Source organism: Choloepus didactylus, chromosome 7 (genome assembly GCF_015220235.1).
Source record: "Choloepus didactylus isolate mChoDid1 chromosome 7, mChoDid1.pri, whole genome shotgun sequence".
NCBI classification, from domain to species: Eukaryota; Metazoa; Chordata; class Mammalia; order Pilosa; family Megalonychidae; genus Choloepus; species Choloepus didactylus.
In genome coordinates this window covers 1,484,340-1,500,968 of record NC_051313.1, presented here as the reverse complement: position 1 = coordinate 1,500,968, position 16,629 = coordinate 1,484,340, and the positions used below count along the sequence as shown (strand labels likewise).

Here is a 16,629-nt window from a genome sequence, read left to right as displayed (position 1 = left end):
GATCTCCAGACTACGTGTGTAGGATGTACCCTGGCTTCTCCTTACAGCTTATAGTAAAATGCGAGTGGAGAGAGATGAACTTAGAACTGAACTCTTGGGTTCAAAGAAACCAGAAGCTGATGGCTTGGAAAATTACAGGCTTCCAGGGGGTGAAATCCCAGAAGCTACAGCCCAACATGAGGATGCTACCAAACATGGAACCCAGCTGCCATTTCAGTACAAGCCAAGATTGGAAAAGGAGTTAAACAGAAAGGATTTGTGGAGAGTCCTATTATCTGATGGCTTTGACCCCTGTGTGCTTCATGCGAAGCCAAAAGAATTTTTGTGAGATCTTTATAGACAGAGCCATTGCCAATCTGGACTGGAGGAGACAGACAAGGAACAAATTGAAGGAAAAATTTCTTCAAAGACAGAGCCATGGAGGTTGAGGTCTGGAGTCAAGAGGTCTCGGGCTGGGAGAGCAGAGTGGCCCACATGCATGGAAAGGGTGAGTTTGCCCTGGAGGTCGAGGGTGGGCCTTCTGCCTCAATGCTCAGGAAATGTCCTGCCACCTCAAGCCCCAAAGAGGGTGGAGCACATTCCCAGGGAATTGGGGGGAGCCTGGCTGCCACACCACTGTTCTGAAGGGGTTGAGCATGTGCCCTGGAGATGGAAGGGAATCTGGGTGCTGCCCCGATGTCTGAGGAGGGTGGGGCCGAGAAGGTGGTCTCCCCAATGTGTGGATATGTTGGAGCACTCACCCCAGTGTTTGGAGAGGAAAGGGCCACCATAAAGGCCCTTAGGAAGGGTTAGACTCTGCTCTCTCAAACCCCAAGGATGCAACGTCATTCTGAAAATGACTCCCAGACTTTGAAATCTAATGGAGTTTGTCCTGCAGGTTTTAGGAACTGTTTTGGTCCTGTGAACCCTGTTTTCCTTACTCTTTCTCCTTATGGCAATGGGAATGTTTATCCTATGAATGTCCCTCCTTTGTATATTGGAAGCACATAACTTGTGCTTGTTATGTGAACTTGTTCTAAGTTCACAGATCTGAAAATTATGCCTTAGGACTGACCATGCCTATAATTGATTTTGATGGAATCTGGTACTTAACTATTGTTACTGAAATGATCTTAGTTTCTGTGATATTGTTGTGGGATGAATGTATTTTGTATATGGAAAGATAATGTCATTTTGGGGTCCAGGGGGTGGAATGTGCCAGTCTGAATGCATTATGTCCCCCAAATGCCATTATCTTTGATGTAATCTTGTGTGGGCAGACCTATCAGTGTTAATTAGATTGTAATTCTTTGAGTGTTTCCATGGAGATGCACCCCACCCACCTGTGGGTGATGACTCTGATTGGATAATTTCCATGGAGGTGCTGGCCCACCCATTCAAGGTGGGTCTGAATTAAATTCCTGGAGCACTGTATAAGATCAGACAGGAGGAGCAAGCTGACACAGCCAAGAGGGACACTTTGAAGAAAGCACAGGAGCTGCAGATGAGAGACAGTTTGAAGATGGCTGTCAAAAGCACACTCTTGCTCCAGAGAAGCTGAGAGAGGACAAATACCCCAAGTGCAACTAAGAGTGACATTTCTGAGGAACTGCAGCCTAGAGGGGAATGTCCTGGGAGAAAGCCATTTTGAAACCAGAATTTTGGAGCAGACACCAGCCATGGGCCTTCCCAGCTAACAGAGGTTTTCCAGACGCTGTTGGCCATCCTCCAGTGAAGGTACTGATTGCTGATGTGTTACCTTGGACACTTTATGGCCTTAAGACTGTAATTGTGTAACCAAATAAACCCCCTTTATCCATCTCTGGTGTTTTGCATTCTGGTAGAATTAGCAAACTAGAATGTTAGATCATATTAGTGAGGCCATACAGTATTTGTCCCTTTGTTTCTGGCTAACTTCACTCAACATTATGTCCTCAAGATTCATCCACATTATTATATGTTTTGTGTCTTTGTTCTGTCTTACAGCTGCATAATATTCCATTGTGTGTATGCATCACAGTTTGTTTATCCACTCATCCATTGGTGGACATTAGGGCTGTTTCCATCTCTTGGCTATTGTGAAAAATGCCATGATAAACTTTGGTCTACAAATGTCTGTTCATGTCTTAACTTTCACTTCCTCTGAGTATATACCTAGTAATGGAATAGCTGGGTCATATGATAAATCTATATTTGGCTTCCTGAGGAACTGCCACACTGTCTTCCAGAGCGGTTGCACCATTATCCATTCCTACCAACAGTGGATAGTGTGCCTCTTTCTCCACATCCTCTCTAGCACTTTTAATTTTCTGTTGTTTTGATAATGGCCATTCTGGTGGGTGTGAGATGAGATCTCATTGTAGTTTTGATTTGCATTTCCTTAATAGCCAGTGAAGTTGAACATTGTTTTCATATGTTTTTGAGCCATTTGTATTTCCTCTTCAGAAAAGTGTCTGTTCATGTCTTTTGCCCATTTTTTATTTGGGTTCTTTGTCATTCTGTTGTTGAGTTGTAGGATTGCTTTATATGTCTAGGATAGTAAATCCTTTTCTGATATGTGGTTTCCAAATATTGTCTCCCATTGTGTAGGCTGCCTTGTTAACTTTCTGACAAAGTCCTTTGATGTACAAAAGTGTTTAATTTTGAGAAGATCCCATTTGTGTATTTGTTCTTTGGTTGCTCGCGCTTTGGGTGTAAGGTCTAGGAAACCACCTCCTATCACAAGATCTTTAAGAAATTGGCCTGCATTTTCTTCTAAGAGTCTTAGGGTCTTAGCACTAATGTTTAGGTCTTTGATGAATTTCGAGTCAATTTTTGTGTAAGGTGTGAGATAGGGGTCCTCTTTAATCCTTTGGAAATGGATATCCAGTTCTCCAAATGCCATTTATTGAAGAGGCTGCTCTGTCCCAGTTGCTTTGGCTTGACTGCCTTATCAAAGATCAATTGTCCATAGATGTGAGAGTCTATTTCTGAACACTCAATTCAATTCCATCGGTCGGTATATCTATCCTTATGCCATTGCCATGCTGTTTTGAGCACTGTAGCTTTGTAACATGCTTCAAAGTCAGGTAGTGTGAGACCTCCCACTTCGTTCCTCTTTCTCAAGATATTTTTGGCTATTTGGGGCACCTTGCCCTTCCAAATAAATTTGGGTTATTGGTATTTCTATTTCTGCAAAGTAAGTTGTTGGGATTTTAATTGGTATTGCATTGAATCTATAAATCAGTTTAGGTAGAATTGACATTTTGATTGTATTTAGTCTTCCAATCCATGAACACGGTATGTTCTTCCATTTTTTGAGGTCCTGTTTGATTTCTTTCAGCAGTTTCTTGTAGTTTTCTTTGTATAGGTCTTTTGTGGCCTTCGTTAAGTTTATTCCTAAATACTTGATTCTTTTGGTTGCTATTGTAAATGAAATTTTTTTCTCTTGATTGCTTCCTATTGTTGCACATTACTTGTGTATAAGAACACTCCAGATTTTTGCGTGTTGATCTTGTAGCCTGCCACTTTGCTGTATTCATTGATTAGTTCTAATAGCTTTGCTATAGATTTTTCTTGATTTTCTACATATAAAATCATGTCATCTGCAAAGAGTGAAAGTTTTACTTCTTCCTCTCCAATTTGGATGCCTTTTGTTTCTTTTTCTTGCCTAATTGCTCTAGCTAGAACATCCAGCACAATGTTGAATAGCAATGGTGACAGTGGGCATCCCTGTCTTGTTCCTGATTTTAGAGGGAAAGCTTTCAGTCTCTCCCCAGTGAGTAAGATGTTAGCTGTGGGTTTTTCATATATTGCCTTCATCATACTTAGAAAATCCCCTTCTGTTCCTATCTTTGAAGTATTTTCATCAAGAATTTTGTCAAATGCCTTTTCTGCATTGATTGAGATGATCGTGTGGTTTTCCTGTTTGGTTTATTGATGTGGTGTATTATGTTAATTGATTTTCTTGTGTTGAAACCGCCTTGCATACCTGGAATAAAACCCACCTAGTCATGTGCCACTGAATTCAATTTGTGAGTATTTTGTTGAGGATTTTTGCATCTATATTCATTAAAGATATTGGTCTATAATTTAATTTTCTTTCTTTCTTTCTTTCTTTTTTTTTTTTTTTTTGCAGTGTCTTTGTCTGATTTTGGTATTAGTCTTCATAATACTAATTTTTGGTGATATTGTCTTCATAGAATGAGTTGGGTAGGTTACCCTCTTCTTCCATTTGTTTGAGGAGTTAGAGAAGGATTGGTACTAATTCTTTCTTGAGTGGTTGGTAGAATTCACATGTGAAGTCATCTGGTTCTGGGCTTTTCTTTTTTGGGAGCTTTTTGATGACTGACTCAATCTCTTTACTTGTGATTGGTTTGTTGAGGTTGTCTATTTCTTCCTGAGTCAGTGTTGGTTGTTTATGCTTTTCTAGGAAGTTGTCCATTTTGTCTAAGTTATCTAGTTTATTAGCATATAGTTGCTCATAGTATCGTCTCATGAACTCCTTTATTTCTGCAGGGTCAGTAGTTCTGTTTCGTTTCCCATTTCTGATTGTATCTGTTAGCATCCGCTCTTTTTTTTTTTTTTGTTAGCCTAGCTAGGGGTCCATCAACTTTGTTGATTTTCTCAAAGAACCAACTTCTGGTTTTGTTGATTCTCTCTATTGTTTTCCTGCTCTCAATTTCATTTATTTCTGCTCTGATCTTTGTTATTTCTTTCCTTGTGTTTGTTTTGGGGTTAGTTTGCTGTTCTTTCTCTGCTTCCTCCAGGATAACAGTTAATTCCTCAATTTTTGCTCTCTCTTCTCTTTTAATATAGGCATTTAGGGCAATAAATTTCCCTCTTAGCACCGCCTTTGTTGCATCCCATAAGTTTTGATATGTTGTGTTTTCATTGTCATTTGCCTCGAGGTATTTGCTAATTTCTCTTGTAATTTCTTCCTTTCTCCACTGGTTTTCTAAGAGTGTGTTGTTTAGCCTCCATTATGGTCTGAGAAATTGTTTTGTATAATATCAATATTTTTAAATTTGTTTAGACTTGCTTTGTGACCCAACCCATGGTCTATCCTAGAGAATGTTCCATGTGCACTTGAGAAAAATGTATATCCTGCTGCTGTGGGGTGTAGTCTTCTATAAATGTCTGTCAAGTCTAGTTTATTTATTGTACAATTCATCATCTCCATTTATTTATTGATCCTCTGTCTAGATGTTCTATCCATTGATAAGAGCGGTGTATTGAAGTCTCCAAGTATTATTGTAGAGTTATCTGCTTCTCCTTTCAGTGTTTCAGTGTGTGCCTCATGAATTTTGGAGCACTCTGGCTTGGTGCATAAATATTTATGATTGTTATGTTTTCTTGATGAATTGACCCTTTTATTAATGTATAGTGTCCTTTTGTCTCTTTTAATTGTTTTACTTCTGAAGTCTAATTTGATATTAATGTGGCTACTCCCACTTTTTTCTGGTTGTTTGCATGAAATATCTTTTTCCAATCTTTTACTTTCAGCCTATGTTTGTCCTTGTGTCTAAAATGAGTTTCTTGTAGACAGCATATAGGTGGGTCCTGTTTTTTAATCCATTCTGCCAGTCTGTGTCTTTTTATTGGGGATTTTAATCCATTAACATTTAGTGTTATTACTGTAAGGGCAGTACTTTCTTCTACTGTTTGTCTTTCAGATTTTATACGTCATATCTTGTTTCTCCCTTGCTCTCCTTTTACCCTTCCTGATAACCTTAATTTCTATACTCTTCTCCAAACCTCTCTCTCCTGTCTTTTCCTATCAGCCTCTAGTATGCCCTTTAGTATTTCTTGTAGCGCTGGTCTCTTATTCACAAACTCTTTCGGTGTCTGTTTGTCTGAAAATATTTTAATCTCTCCCTCATTTTTGAAGGACAGTTTTGCCGGATATCGAATTCTTGGTTGGCAGTTCTTCTCTTTCAGTATCTTAAATATATCGTACCATTGTCTTCTCGCCTCCATGGTTTCTGCGGAGAAATCTGTGCATAGTTTTATCAAGCTTCCCTTGTATGTGATGGATTACTTTTCTCTTGCTGCCTTCGGAATTCTCTCTTTGTCTTTGACATTGGACAGTCTGATCAGTAAGTGTCTTGGAGTAGGTCTATTGGGATCTATCCTTTAAGGGTACACTGTGCTTCTTGAATCTGTAATTTTCTGTCTTTCATAAGAGTTGGGAAATTTTCAGTGAATATTTCTTCTATTATTCTTTCTGCTCCTTTTGCCCTCTCTTCTCCCTCTGGGACACACATAACACGTATTTTTGTTTGCTTCATGTTGTCACTCAGCACCCTAAGATTCTGCTCATATTTTTCCATTTTTTTCACCATCAGTTCTTTTGTGTGTATGAATTCAAATATCTTATCTTCCAGTTCACTGATCCTTTCTTCTGGCTGTTCAAATCTACTGTTTTATCCCTCTATTGTGTTTTTCATCTCCTCCACTGTGCCCATAAGTTCTGCCATTGTTTTTTTCAAGTTTAAGAACTTTTCTTTATGGTCATCCAGTGTCTTCTTTATATCCTTCATCTCTTGCCATATCTTCCCTCAGGTCGCTGATTTGATTTTTGAATTGATTTTGGAGATCTGTTTGATTATTAATTATTTATTTCAGTTCCTCTATCTCAGTTGAAGTGTTAGTTTGTTCCTTTTGCTGGTCCATATTTTTGTGTTTCCTAGTATGGCTCATTATTTTGAGCTGTCTGAGCATCTGACTTTCTTGATTAGTATATTCTGGAACTCGTTTTCACTTTACCTAGAGTTTTCTTGTTGGTTGTCTTTGTTCTCTAACCTTTGGTGTTCAGTTAAACTTATTCTAGACCTCTAACTTAGGTTCTGTTTAGTTGATCATAGTTTTTCACCTCTTGTTTTTCTGTTTCTTGCCCTGCCTCTATGTAGCCTTCTTGTGTGATGGTCTCTTCAGATATGGTCAACCCCAGTCAGGTTTTCCCAGTCCAGAGAGGCCTGGGTCTCGGGAGGAGGGTATGGAGTTTCCTTGAGAATGAGACCCTCCTGTGAGGCCTTTAGACTCTGTGCTTCTCCTGTGCTGTCCAGCAGGTGGCGCTGGCCAGCCCGCAGCTCCCCCACCAGTGTAAGGAGGTGGGAGCCTGTAGTTCTCCCGGTGACCCTGACCTTGTCGGGGCCATGGCTGACTGAAGCTGGTTAATGAATTCCAGCCCCTGGGGTCTGAGCTCCTTGATGGAGGGCTGCAAATTGAGCTAGACCATGGTCCATTCTTCTTGGGGGAGTTATGTGCCCTTCAGGGAACTGTCTCCCCCACTAGGCTCACTGCTTTGTCTGTCAGACCTATCTCAGCTCTCCGTTTCCTGGGTTCAGAGGCCAGTTGCAGATACCTGAAAAGAGCTACTTACAATGGTTATTTTTAAAAGAAACAACAAAAAAAAAAGAAAAAGAAAAAAAAATCCCTTTTTAAAGCCTTGCCCCAGCCTGGAAGTTTTGTCAGTGTCAGAATAGAGTATTTAAAGATGTGCTTTGTGCTATTATCTGGATAATTATTCTCCAACAGCTTTAATTCCATCCTTGCCAGGGGGCTACTGAAGTGTAAAAAGATAAGGAGTCAGAGAGCAAGAAAGGAGGAGGGACAAAATGTGGGGGAAAAAAAAACAGCCTTTTTGGATCCAGGGAATAGGTGCCCCCTCATACATGCCCCTACTTCCCAGAGCCCAGCCCTTCTCTGGCACCCCCAGCTCTAAAAGTTAATTGATTAACAATTTGTTAATTAATTCTGCAGTTGAGGCTGGGTTGAGCCCCCTTCTTGCTTCCAGCAGATTGTTTTTCTTTCTTTCCTTTCAGGGAGCTGGCTGTGAGACAGTCTGAGAGGTCTGGGTGGGGAGGGGCACCAGACCCCTGGTCGGGGAAACTTACAGATTTCATTGCAACCTCAGCTTTTCCACATGATCCATACCTATGTACGATGTGTGACTGGTCACTGGAGACCCCGAAAACACTGTTTCATACAGTTCCTGACTAATGACCTGCTGCCGTAGAGGAGAGACTAAATTCTACTCCTCACCACTTCACCATCTTGCCCTGCCCCTCTCTTTAACTTGTTTTTCAAAAGAATAATTATAAAACTACTGTTGAGCTTGTAACATATAAAGGCAGATGACAACAATAGCCCAAGAATGAAAAAGGGAAAAGAGATATACTGGAACAGAGTTTCTATAGATTACTTAAATTAATTTAGTGCTAACCTGATGTAGATTGTAGTAAATTAATATATATATATATTGTAATCTTAAAGCAACCATTAAGAAAATAATGCAAAAATATTGTAAAACAGCCAAAAAGGAAATTAAAATAGCACCCTAGAAAATATCTATTTAACACAAAAGAAGACATTATAGAGAAAAAGAACAAAAAAGGATCTGGCACATACAGAAAACAAATAGCAAAATGGCATATATAAATCCAACCATATCAATGATTACGTTAAATGAATATGTGTATTCCAGTATCCAACTCTACACTAGCCACGAAAGATTCACTTCATATTCAAAGACACAAATAGGTTGAATGGTGCTGAGACAATTGGATATCCACATGTAAAAAAGTAAATTTCGACTGTTACCTCACACTGCACACAAAAATTAATCCAAAATGGATCATAAACATAAATGTAACAGTAAAAACTATAAAACAACAAGAAAAATGTATGCTAAAATATTCATGACCTAGGGTTAGGAAAAGATTTCTTAAATATATGAAAAGGAAGTTCAAAAAATCAAAATTGGACTTCAAAGTTAAAAACTTTTGTGCTTCAAAGACATTAAGAAATCAAAAAGACAAATGAAAAACTATGAGAAAATATTTGCAAATCAAATATCTGACCAAAAAACTTGAATCCAGGGTATATAAAGAACTCTTGCAAATCAAGAAGACAAGCAACACAATTCAAAACTGGGCAAAAGATTTGAGTAAATATTTCACCAAGATGATATATAAATGGCTAACAAGCAAACAGATCCTCCACATCCCTGGGTAAACCGTACAACTTGAAGCTGTAAGGAGATGCCATTTTGCTTCCACTGGAATGGCTCTTGTTAAAATGGCAGATATTAACAAATATGTGTGAGGATATGGGGACGTGGGAGCCTTCATTAGGTTGCTGGCAATTACGTAAAATGGTTTTGTCACTTTGGAAAACTATTTAGCAATCTCTTAAAAAGTTGAACCCAATTTTACCATATGGCCAAGCAATGTATTTCTAGATATCTATCCAAGGAAAATGAAAATACATGTCTGCACAAAGACTTGCATGCAGATGTTCTTAGCAGCACTACTGACAATAGCCAAAAAGTGGAAACAACCCAAATGTCCATCAACTAGCGAATGGATAAACACAACATGGTATGTGTCCATATAATGGAATACTATTCAGCCATCAAAAGAAAGGAAATACTGACACTTGTGTCAACATGTATGAGCCTTAAAAACATTATGCCAAGTGAAAGAAAACAGATGCAAGAAACCATTTACTGTCTGATTCCACTTAGGTGAAATGTCCAGGAGAAGCAAGTCTATAGAGACATTAAGTAAATTGGTGGTTGGCTGGGGCTTGTGAGTAAAGCGCGGCTGTAAAAGGACTTGAGATCTTATTTGGTTGATGAAAAGTTTTCAGAACTGGATTTCAGCGATGGTTGTATAACTTGGGACATTTACGAAAAAGCATTGACTTGTACACTTAAAATGGGTGAAGTTTATGATATGTGAATCACACTTCAATATTAAAAAACAAGATTAAATGGTATGGAAGCCTGAAAGATTAACATCCTAGACTCTAAAGCCTTTCTTAAATCTGTGCTTGTGGGTTCATTATGGGCTACGACATAAAGGTTATTGCTAATTTGATTTTACAGATTGCCTCCTCCACTGGACTAAAATTTTCTTGAAGGAAGGAAACACTTTTGTATTCCTGCCTACACAGTGCTTAGTATATCTTTTGCACATAACCCAAGATCTTTAAATATTGGGTAATTTAACAAGTTGTTTGTAATGAAATTTTGTAACTGAAAGTAAATTTTGTCTCTTCTTCACTTAACCCTGTTTAACTCTAATTAGAGTAACATTTTGTTCTTCTTGCAGCGTATATTCAGTTTGTCTGCACTCATTTTGTCATCTCCCTCATTTAACCATAAGTATAGTAACACCAATTAGAGACTAAATGTGAAACATAATTATATTTTAATAAAATCAGATTAAATAAAGCAATTCAATTAATGATTGTTTTTACATAAAATTGTATTATTTTCAATTACAATGAGATATATTGTCATTCAGTTAGTCATTTGTTGATTATTTTTCAAAGACTTAGGACTTTTTTTTGTTTTTAATTAGGACCTCTTTCGCGATCCCCAACACTTTTGGGATTGTCTCCACAAGTTATTCAAAAAGAACTGGAATGTTTCAACATAACTCAATATATACGGTAAGTTTTAATAAACGTGATTAATTCAGACATCTGTGTGCATAGGATTTTGAAAGCAGTGTCAGTAGGCAGCTACTAAACTGAAAATTGGAAATTAAGTACTTAATACATCCTCAGTATTTCTGAATTTTTAGAAGTACATGAATTTACATCTCATATTTAGAAAATATTTTATTAGATCAATTGTAAAAGTACCGAAGTGCTTTCTGGAAATGCCTGGCTTGCAGCCTGACTCTGTGAGTTGAGCTCCATGAAATTCTCATCATGCCTGCTGCCCTTATTTTATTAGATTCAGTTTTCTTGAGCACAAGGCTATAGGATTAATAAAGACAGAGTTACTCAAGCATATTTATAAGTCTGAGAACATCAAAACTATTTAGATACATAAATTCCAAGGGAAAACCTATACCATTTGCTCATAGTTACCAAGATGAATTCCATAATCAAGTCGTCCAAAGGGACATCCAAATTTACTGATATTTTCTTAAATTGTTTTCCTAAAATATCAGTGACTCAACAAATGGAGCATGGCTCTGGTAAAAGGATGGTTTACCTTTCTATTCCTGATGTTTGGTAGCGACCACCGTGCTGTGGACACGAGTTTTAGAACGTCTGAGTTCTGAGGTGAAGGGCTTTCCAGGATTCCTCGGTGACGCCTGCGTCTCTTCGATGTTTTACATCCAGGAGAACAGACGACGAGCCTCGGCTGCAGACGGAGGAGCTCAGCCGGCAGCGGGCGGTGCAGAAGTCGGAGGAGGTTCACCAGTTCCGCCAGTACCGGGCCCGGGTTCTCAGCATTCGAGACATTGACCAGGAGAAGCGGTGCCAGTTGAAGGACGAGGTCCTGGAGATGTACGCGGCGATGCGGGTGAGCTGGAGTGTGCTCACATCACAAGGAGCATGTTATTTTGTAATAGTGAAAAGAATCAGAGAATCGTGTAACAGCTGGGTAGAAAGAAGTCCTGAAAACATTTATTTCTACAGTTTGCTGAGCAAAGATGGCAAATGGATTATATGCAACTTACGTGTCGCTCACTCCCTAAAATCTCTCTCAAGTGACAGTATGGGAAATCTTTAAATCCACAAGGATGGGAAGGGGGTGGGGAGAAGACAACCACAAAAATATTGGGGGAGCTGGAAAAGAGCTGGATGAAGATGACATCAACAGACTTGAGAAGGCCAAAGCTTCAAGTGGCAGTGGGAAAAAATCTGAGAATCAATCCACTTTGTTCCACAGAATCCCTAACGTCTCAGTCACTGGTAGCTCCAGCTGAGGTGGGAGGAGGAGAGAAGAGTTAGGTTTGGTTTGAAACGATCCACATCCTTCCTCAGCTCTCTGTAGCCATGTCACTGTCACTCCGCGCCCAGGAGAAGACGAGGGGTTTTCTTTAGTATATGGTAAAAGCATAAGACACACTAAGAGCTTTTGATCATTTCAGTCCTCCAGTGCCCTCATATGTCACTCAGAGAAAAGCCGAAGTCTTTCTTTGGGACTTTTGAGCCCTCGGTGACCTCATGCCTGCTTTGCTGTCTCCCTTTTCTCTACAATTCCACCCTTTTGCTCCTTTCCACTCTCACCAGGCTCGCTCCCTCTGCTGGGTGTGTAGACTTACTCTTATCTCTTCCTGGAATGTTCTTCCCCCGGGGAGGAGGGGCTCAGCTGGTGCCACATCACACAGAGGTTGTCCGTAGCGACCGCTTCACAATTAGCACCCGTCAAGGTTGTACACCCCTGCCCTCCTTAATCTTCTATAAAGCACTTGTCGTGTTTTTTTTATTAACTTACTAGTTACTTAACATTAACTTACATGTTTCTTTTAGTAACTTACATTTCCATTACTAGACATGGAAATGTCTGCATATATTATCTATATAATATATATACGTTTTTAATCTGTCTCCACTCAAATATACATATATGTGAAAACAGACTTGGCTTTGATTAACTGTTGCATCCCCAGAGCCTTGGAGAGATGTCTGCTTAATGAAAGTGTGTTAAATAAATGAATTAGTGAGTCACTGAATGGATGCTAAAATTACATGGACTCCATTTATTACCTAGGAAATAATATAAGTTAAAATAATAAAACAAAGAGATTTCAGGGTAGCAGGTCATGTTTCCTAGGCATAGAAATGCAAGGGATGGGGAGAAAATGGGTTAGGAAATATTTACTGGGAAAGCTTTGAATTCAGTCCGCATTAATTTGTGTAAAGTCCAGATAAACCCCCTCGCTTTCATTGAAGCCGTTTTAAAAGAAACATGATCAATAACACATTTGTTATCTTACAAGAATTCCTCAAGCATCTATGGACTTAGATTAAATTTCTCTTACACTATTCCTGTGAAATATCTTTTTTTGCTAACATGTCACTGTTCTCATATTGCACTGGGCGGTTGTCTTGTTGAACCCAATTCTGTGAAACTGTGGCCACTTCTCAGTAAATCAGCACCTTATCTCTAAACATCTTTAGCAACCACAGGTTTATAGATTTACCAATCATTCTTCTTTTTGAAATTATAAACTGTATTTTCCTGTTTCTAATCTTCTGACACTTTCCATTTCCACATTTTATTCACTCAACAAATATTTCGGAGCATTTTCTATGCCAGTGCTGTCCTAAGCACTGGAACAAACGGGATAAATCCCTGCCTCACATTCTAGTCAGGGAAAATAGATAATAAACTCATTACATAACATGGTAGAAAGGGAAACTGCGGAGGGAAAGCAAAAGTCAAACAGGATCCGAACCCAGTGTCTTGGAAGAGGCACTGGCTGGAGCCAAGGCCCTGCGGCAAGAGCCTGCCTGGGGGCCTAGAGGAGGGGGCTGCCTGGTGAGCTGTAGGTCCTACTGGACCAGTGGCAGGAGGCCAGGCAAGCACGAGGGCCCTGAAGGCCACGGCAAGGCCTTTAGCTTCTAGTCCGAGGGAAATGTGGAACTTAACAGGGTTCTAAAGGACAGAGGATAGAGCCCAGGGTCTGAGCAGGTTTGGAAAGGATTGCCCTGGCCACTGTGTGAAGGAAAGCGGAGTCTAGGAGGGGAGGAGGGGCAGGTCCAGGAGAAGGGGCTCTGCCGGGAGACACTGGACAGGGAGAGAGGGCAGAGGCTCACCCCGGATGGCAGGATGGAGGTGGAGAGCGAACCGGACTGGGCATTTTGAAGTACGGTCAGTCCACAAGCTTTCCTGATGTACTGAGGGGTCATCATAAGACAAAGAGAGGAGTCAAGAATTATCCTAAGATTTTTTGCCTAAACAACTGAAAGGATTGAGTTGCCATTGAATTTAGTGGTAGAGGTTGCTTATGGGTCAGGTTGTGGAGGAAAATGAGGATGTCCCTTGTGGACGTCTTGATTTTATCAGATGATGTCCCTTCTGGACGTCTTTATTTTAGTATACCTATCAGGCAGCCACGTGGGGAAGTTGGATAGAAGTTGGGGAGACAGGTCTGCACTGCAGATAAAAGCTCCGGACTCATCAGCATGGAAATGGAATTTAAAGCCTCAGGACCAGATGAAATCCCCCAGGCCGTGAGTGCAGATGGGGAGGGGGCTGCAACCCGAGACCTGGGTGTCTCCCACTTAGGAGATGGAGAAAAGGAGAATCAGCAGAGGGATTGAAAAGGAGCAGCTATGAAGGAGGAGAAGAACTTAGAGGGCATGGTGTCCAGGAAGCCATGGAAAGAAAGTAAACCCAGTGGGAGTGAGCTCAAGTGAGAGTGGGATCAAGCACTGACCTTGGATTTCCCTAGAGGTCACTGGTGTCCTTGACAAGCACGGTGTTTGCAGGGGGTGGAATGAAGCCCAGGGGAGATGAACGGATCCAGTGGAGTAGGCTGCACTTCTTGGGAGCCTTCAGGTCCAACTCAGGTGAAATTTATGGGGCCTCAATTCCCGAGGGGAACCACTTGTTTATGGAGCCTGTGAGAGGCCCGGGCCGTGCTGGACACTTTGTGTGGACTGTATGTGAGTAGTTGACAGCTGCGAGCTGCTTTGCCAGGTCTCCACCCATTTCTCCCCCTTCTCTTCACTTTTCTCACCCATTCTGTGCTAGAATCCTGGGTACTGCCTCATTTCTCATTGTGCCAGTTTGAATGTATTATGTCCCCCAAATGCCATTATCTTTGATGTACTCTTGTGTGGGCAGAGCTATCAGTGTTAATTAGATTGTAATTCTTTGAGTGTTTCCATGGAGATGCGCCCCACCCAGCTGTGGGTGACGACTCTGATTGGATAATTTCCATGGAGGTGCTGGCCCACCCATTCAGGGTGGGTCTGAATTAAATTACGGGAGCACTATATAAGCGCACACAGAAGGAGCAGATGCTACAGCCAAGAGGGACACTTTGAAGAAAGCACAGGAGCTGCAGATGAGAGACAGTTTGAAGACAGCTGTTGGAAGCAGACTCTTGCTCCGGAGAAGCTGAGAGAGGACGAATACCCCAAGTGCAATTAAGAGTGACATTTTTGAGGAACTGCAGCCTAGAGAGGAACATCCTGGGAGAAAGCCATTTTGATACCAGAACGCCAGAGCAGATACCAGCCACGTGCCTTCCCAGCTAACAGAGGTTTTCTGGACGCCATTGGCCATCTTCCAGTGAAGGTACCCGATTGCTGATGTGTTACCTTGGACACTTTATGGCCTTAAGACTGTAACTATGTAACCAAATAAACCCCCTTTTATAAAAGCCAATCCGTCTCTGGTGTTTTGCATTCCAGCAGCATTAGCAAACTAGAACACTCATGTTTGGTGTGTTGGTAAATGTTTGAGGCCATAGCCTAATTGTCCTCTTTCTCAGATAGTTTCTGCTTGAATCTGGGGGCCGAGGGGCCACAGCTGCCCCCAGGGCTCACGTGTGTGGCTTTTCCTCTGCAGGACACCCTGGACGAAGCCCGTCAGAAGATCCTCAGCGCCCGCGAAGAGTACAGAGAGAAGGTGCTGGAAGCTGAGCACCTGCAGCTGGAGGCCCTGGCTGCCCAGGAGGCCGCCCTGAGGGCCGAGCCCGAGAAGAAGGCCCCTGCCCCAGACACCCAGGGGAAGAAGAAGGGCAAGAAAAAGTGACCGCCCGCGGGGGAGCCGCTGTTCCAGGAGCTGTCACTCGGCCGCCTCATAATGAATTATTAGGCTAATTGAAAGAAGAGGTTTTCCTGTCTTAGAAATAGTCTTTACATTGTAACTTGTTTGTTTTTTCTCAGAAAGCAGTGATTCGAAGCATTAGAGTTTTAAATGTTCTAATTTCAATAAAATTGGCTTCCACATGTTTGGGATTTAGGTCTCAATGTGAATTGCCTGCATTTTTAGTTAGTATTGAAAGAAGATCCTGAAGGAGCCAACAGGAATGCCTTCGAAAAGTTCAACAATCATGAGAAAAATACCTATTGTTCTTAAAGCATAATTTGCCTTTAATTTTGAAGGTTCTGAAATATTAAGGCACGTGCTCCTGGCTGACGCTGCATTTCGGGAGGCCCCGTCCCCGGGAAGGGACTAGCCTGGGTGGGGCACACTCGGCCCTGAAAGGCTGGGAACGCGTCACGTTCACTAGTGCGAGAGCCACGCGGTGAACGGGTTAACCGGGGCACCTGGAAGGAGACCGGCTGCCCCCAAACCCACTTCCAGTTCGTGTCTTTCCCAAATCAAACTCCTGTAGCTTTTTTAACCAGCCAAAGCTCTTGCGTTTTGATAGGTGCTTTTATTTTTTTTCCTTTTAAGTCTTTGTTATTAAAATTTAAAAATGTGTATACACATACCCATGTGCATAATAACTTAAGTAAATACAAACACAGGAGCTTCTTTCTTCAGTTACCTTTTCCCTGCTCTTTCCTCCTCCACCCTACAGTCCCCGTCTCTGCCAAAAACCCGTCAGAAGCCTGGGCTGAGTGCCCCCAGCGTAGTTTTCACTCATCTCACTGTGTTCTATACACACAAATCCATAATTACCCTGCCCGTCTTACAAAATGACATTTATTATACATTTTCTTTGTACCTTGATTTTTCTCACTAAACAGTACAAAATCTTTTCAAGGCAAAAGTAATCCATTTTTTTTTAATGGCTGTGTGATATTACATTCCCATTCCATGCTGCCACTATGTCATGATTGAGTCAGGTAATTATTTATTGAAGAATATTTTGTGCCCACGTTTTTGCCATTACAAACAATGCTACCTGAGTACCTTGGTTTTTATAACATATATATATCCTACTGCAAATTTTA

At 41.0% G+C, this 16,629-nt stretch overlaps 1 protein-coding gene across 6 annotated transcripts in view; it reads left to right on the top strand.

Moving 5' to 3' along the window:
• The window catches only part of ADGB (androglobin), a 211,555-nt gene extending 195,871 nt beyond the window's left edge, over positions 1-15,684 (top strand). For 2 of the 6 annotated variants that reach the window (XM_037842490.1, XM_037842489.1), the window contains 3 exons: positions 10,329-10,419; positions 11,104-11,287; positions 15,293-15,684. In XM_037842490.1, coding sequence (XP_037698418.1) covers positions 10,329-10,419; positions 11,104-11,287; positions 15,293-15,478 — 461 coding nt within the window. In that variant the 3' untranslated portion in view covers positions 15,479-15,684. Of the gene's footprint in view, positions 1-10,328; positions 10,420-11,103; positions 11,288-15,292 lie in introns of those variants that run through there. The other 4 variants (XM_037842491.1, XM_037842492.1, XM_037842494.1 and 1 more) reach the window with 3 other exon arrangements.
• Positions 15,685-16,629: the final 945 nt, after the last annotated feature.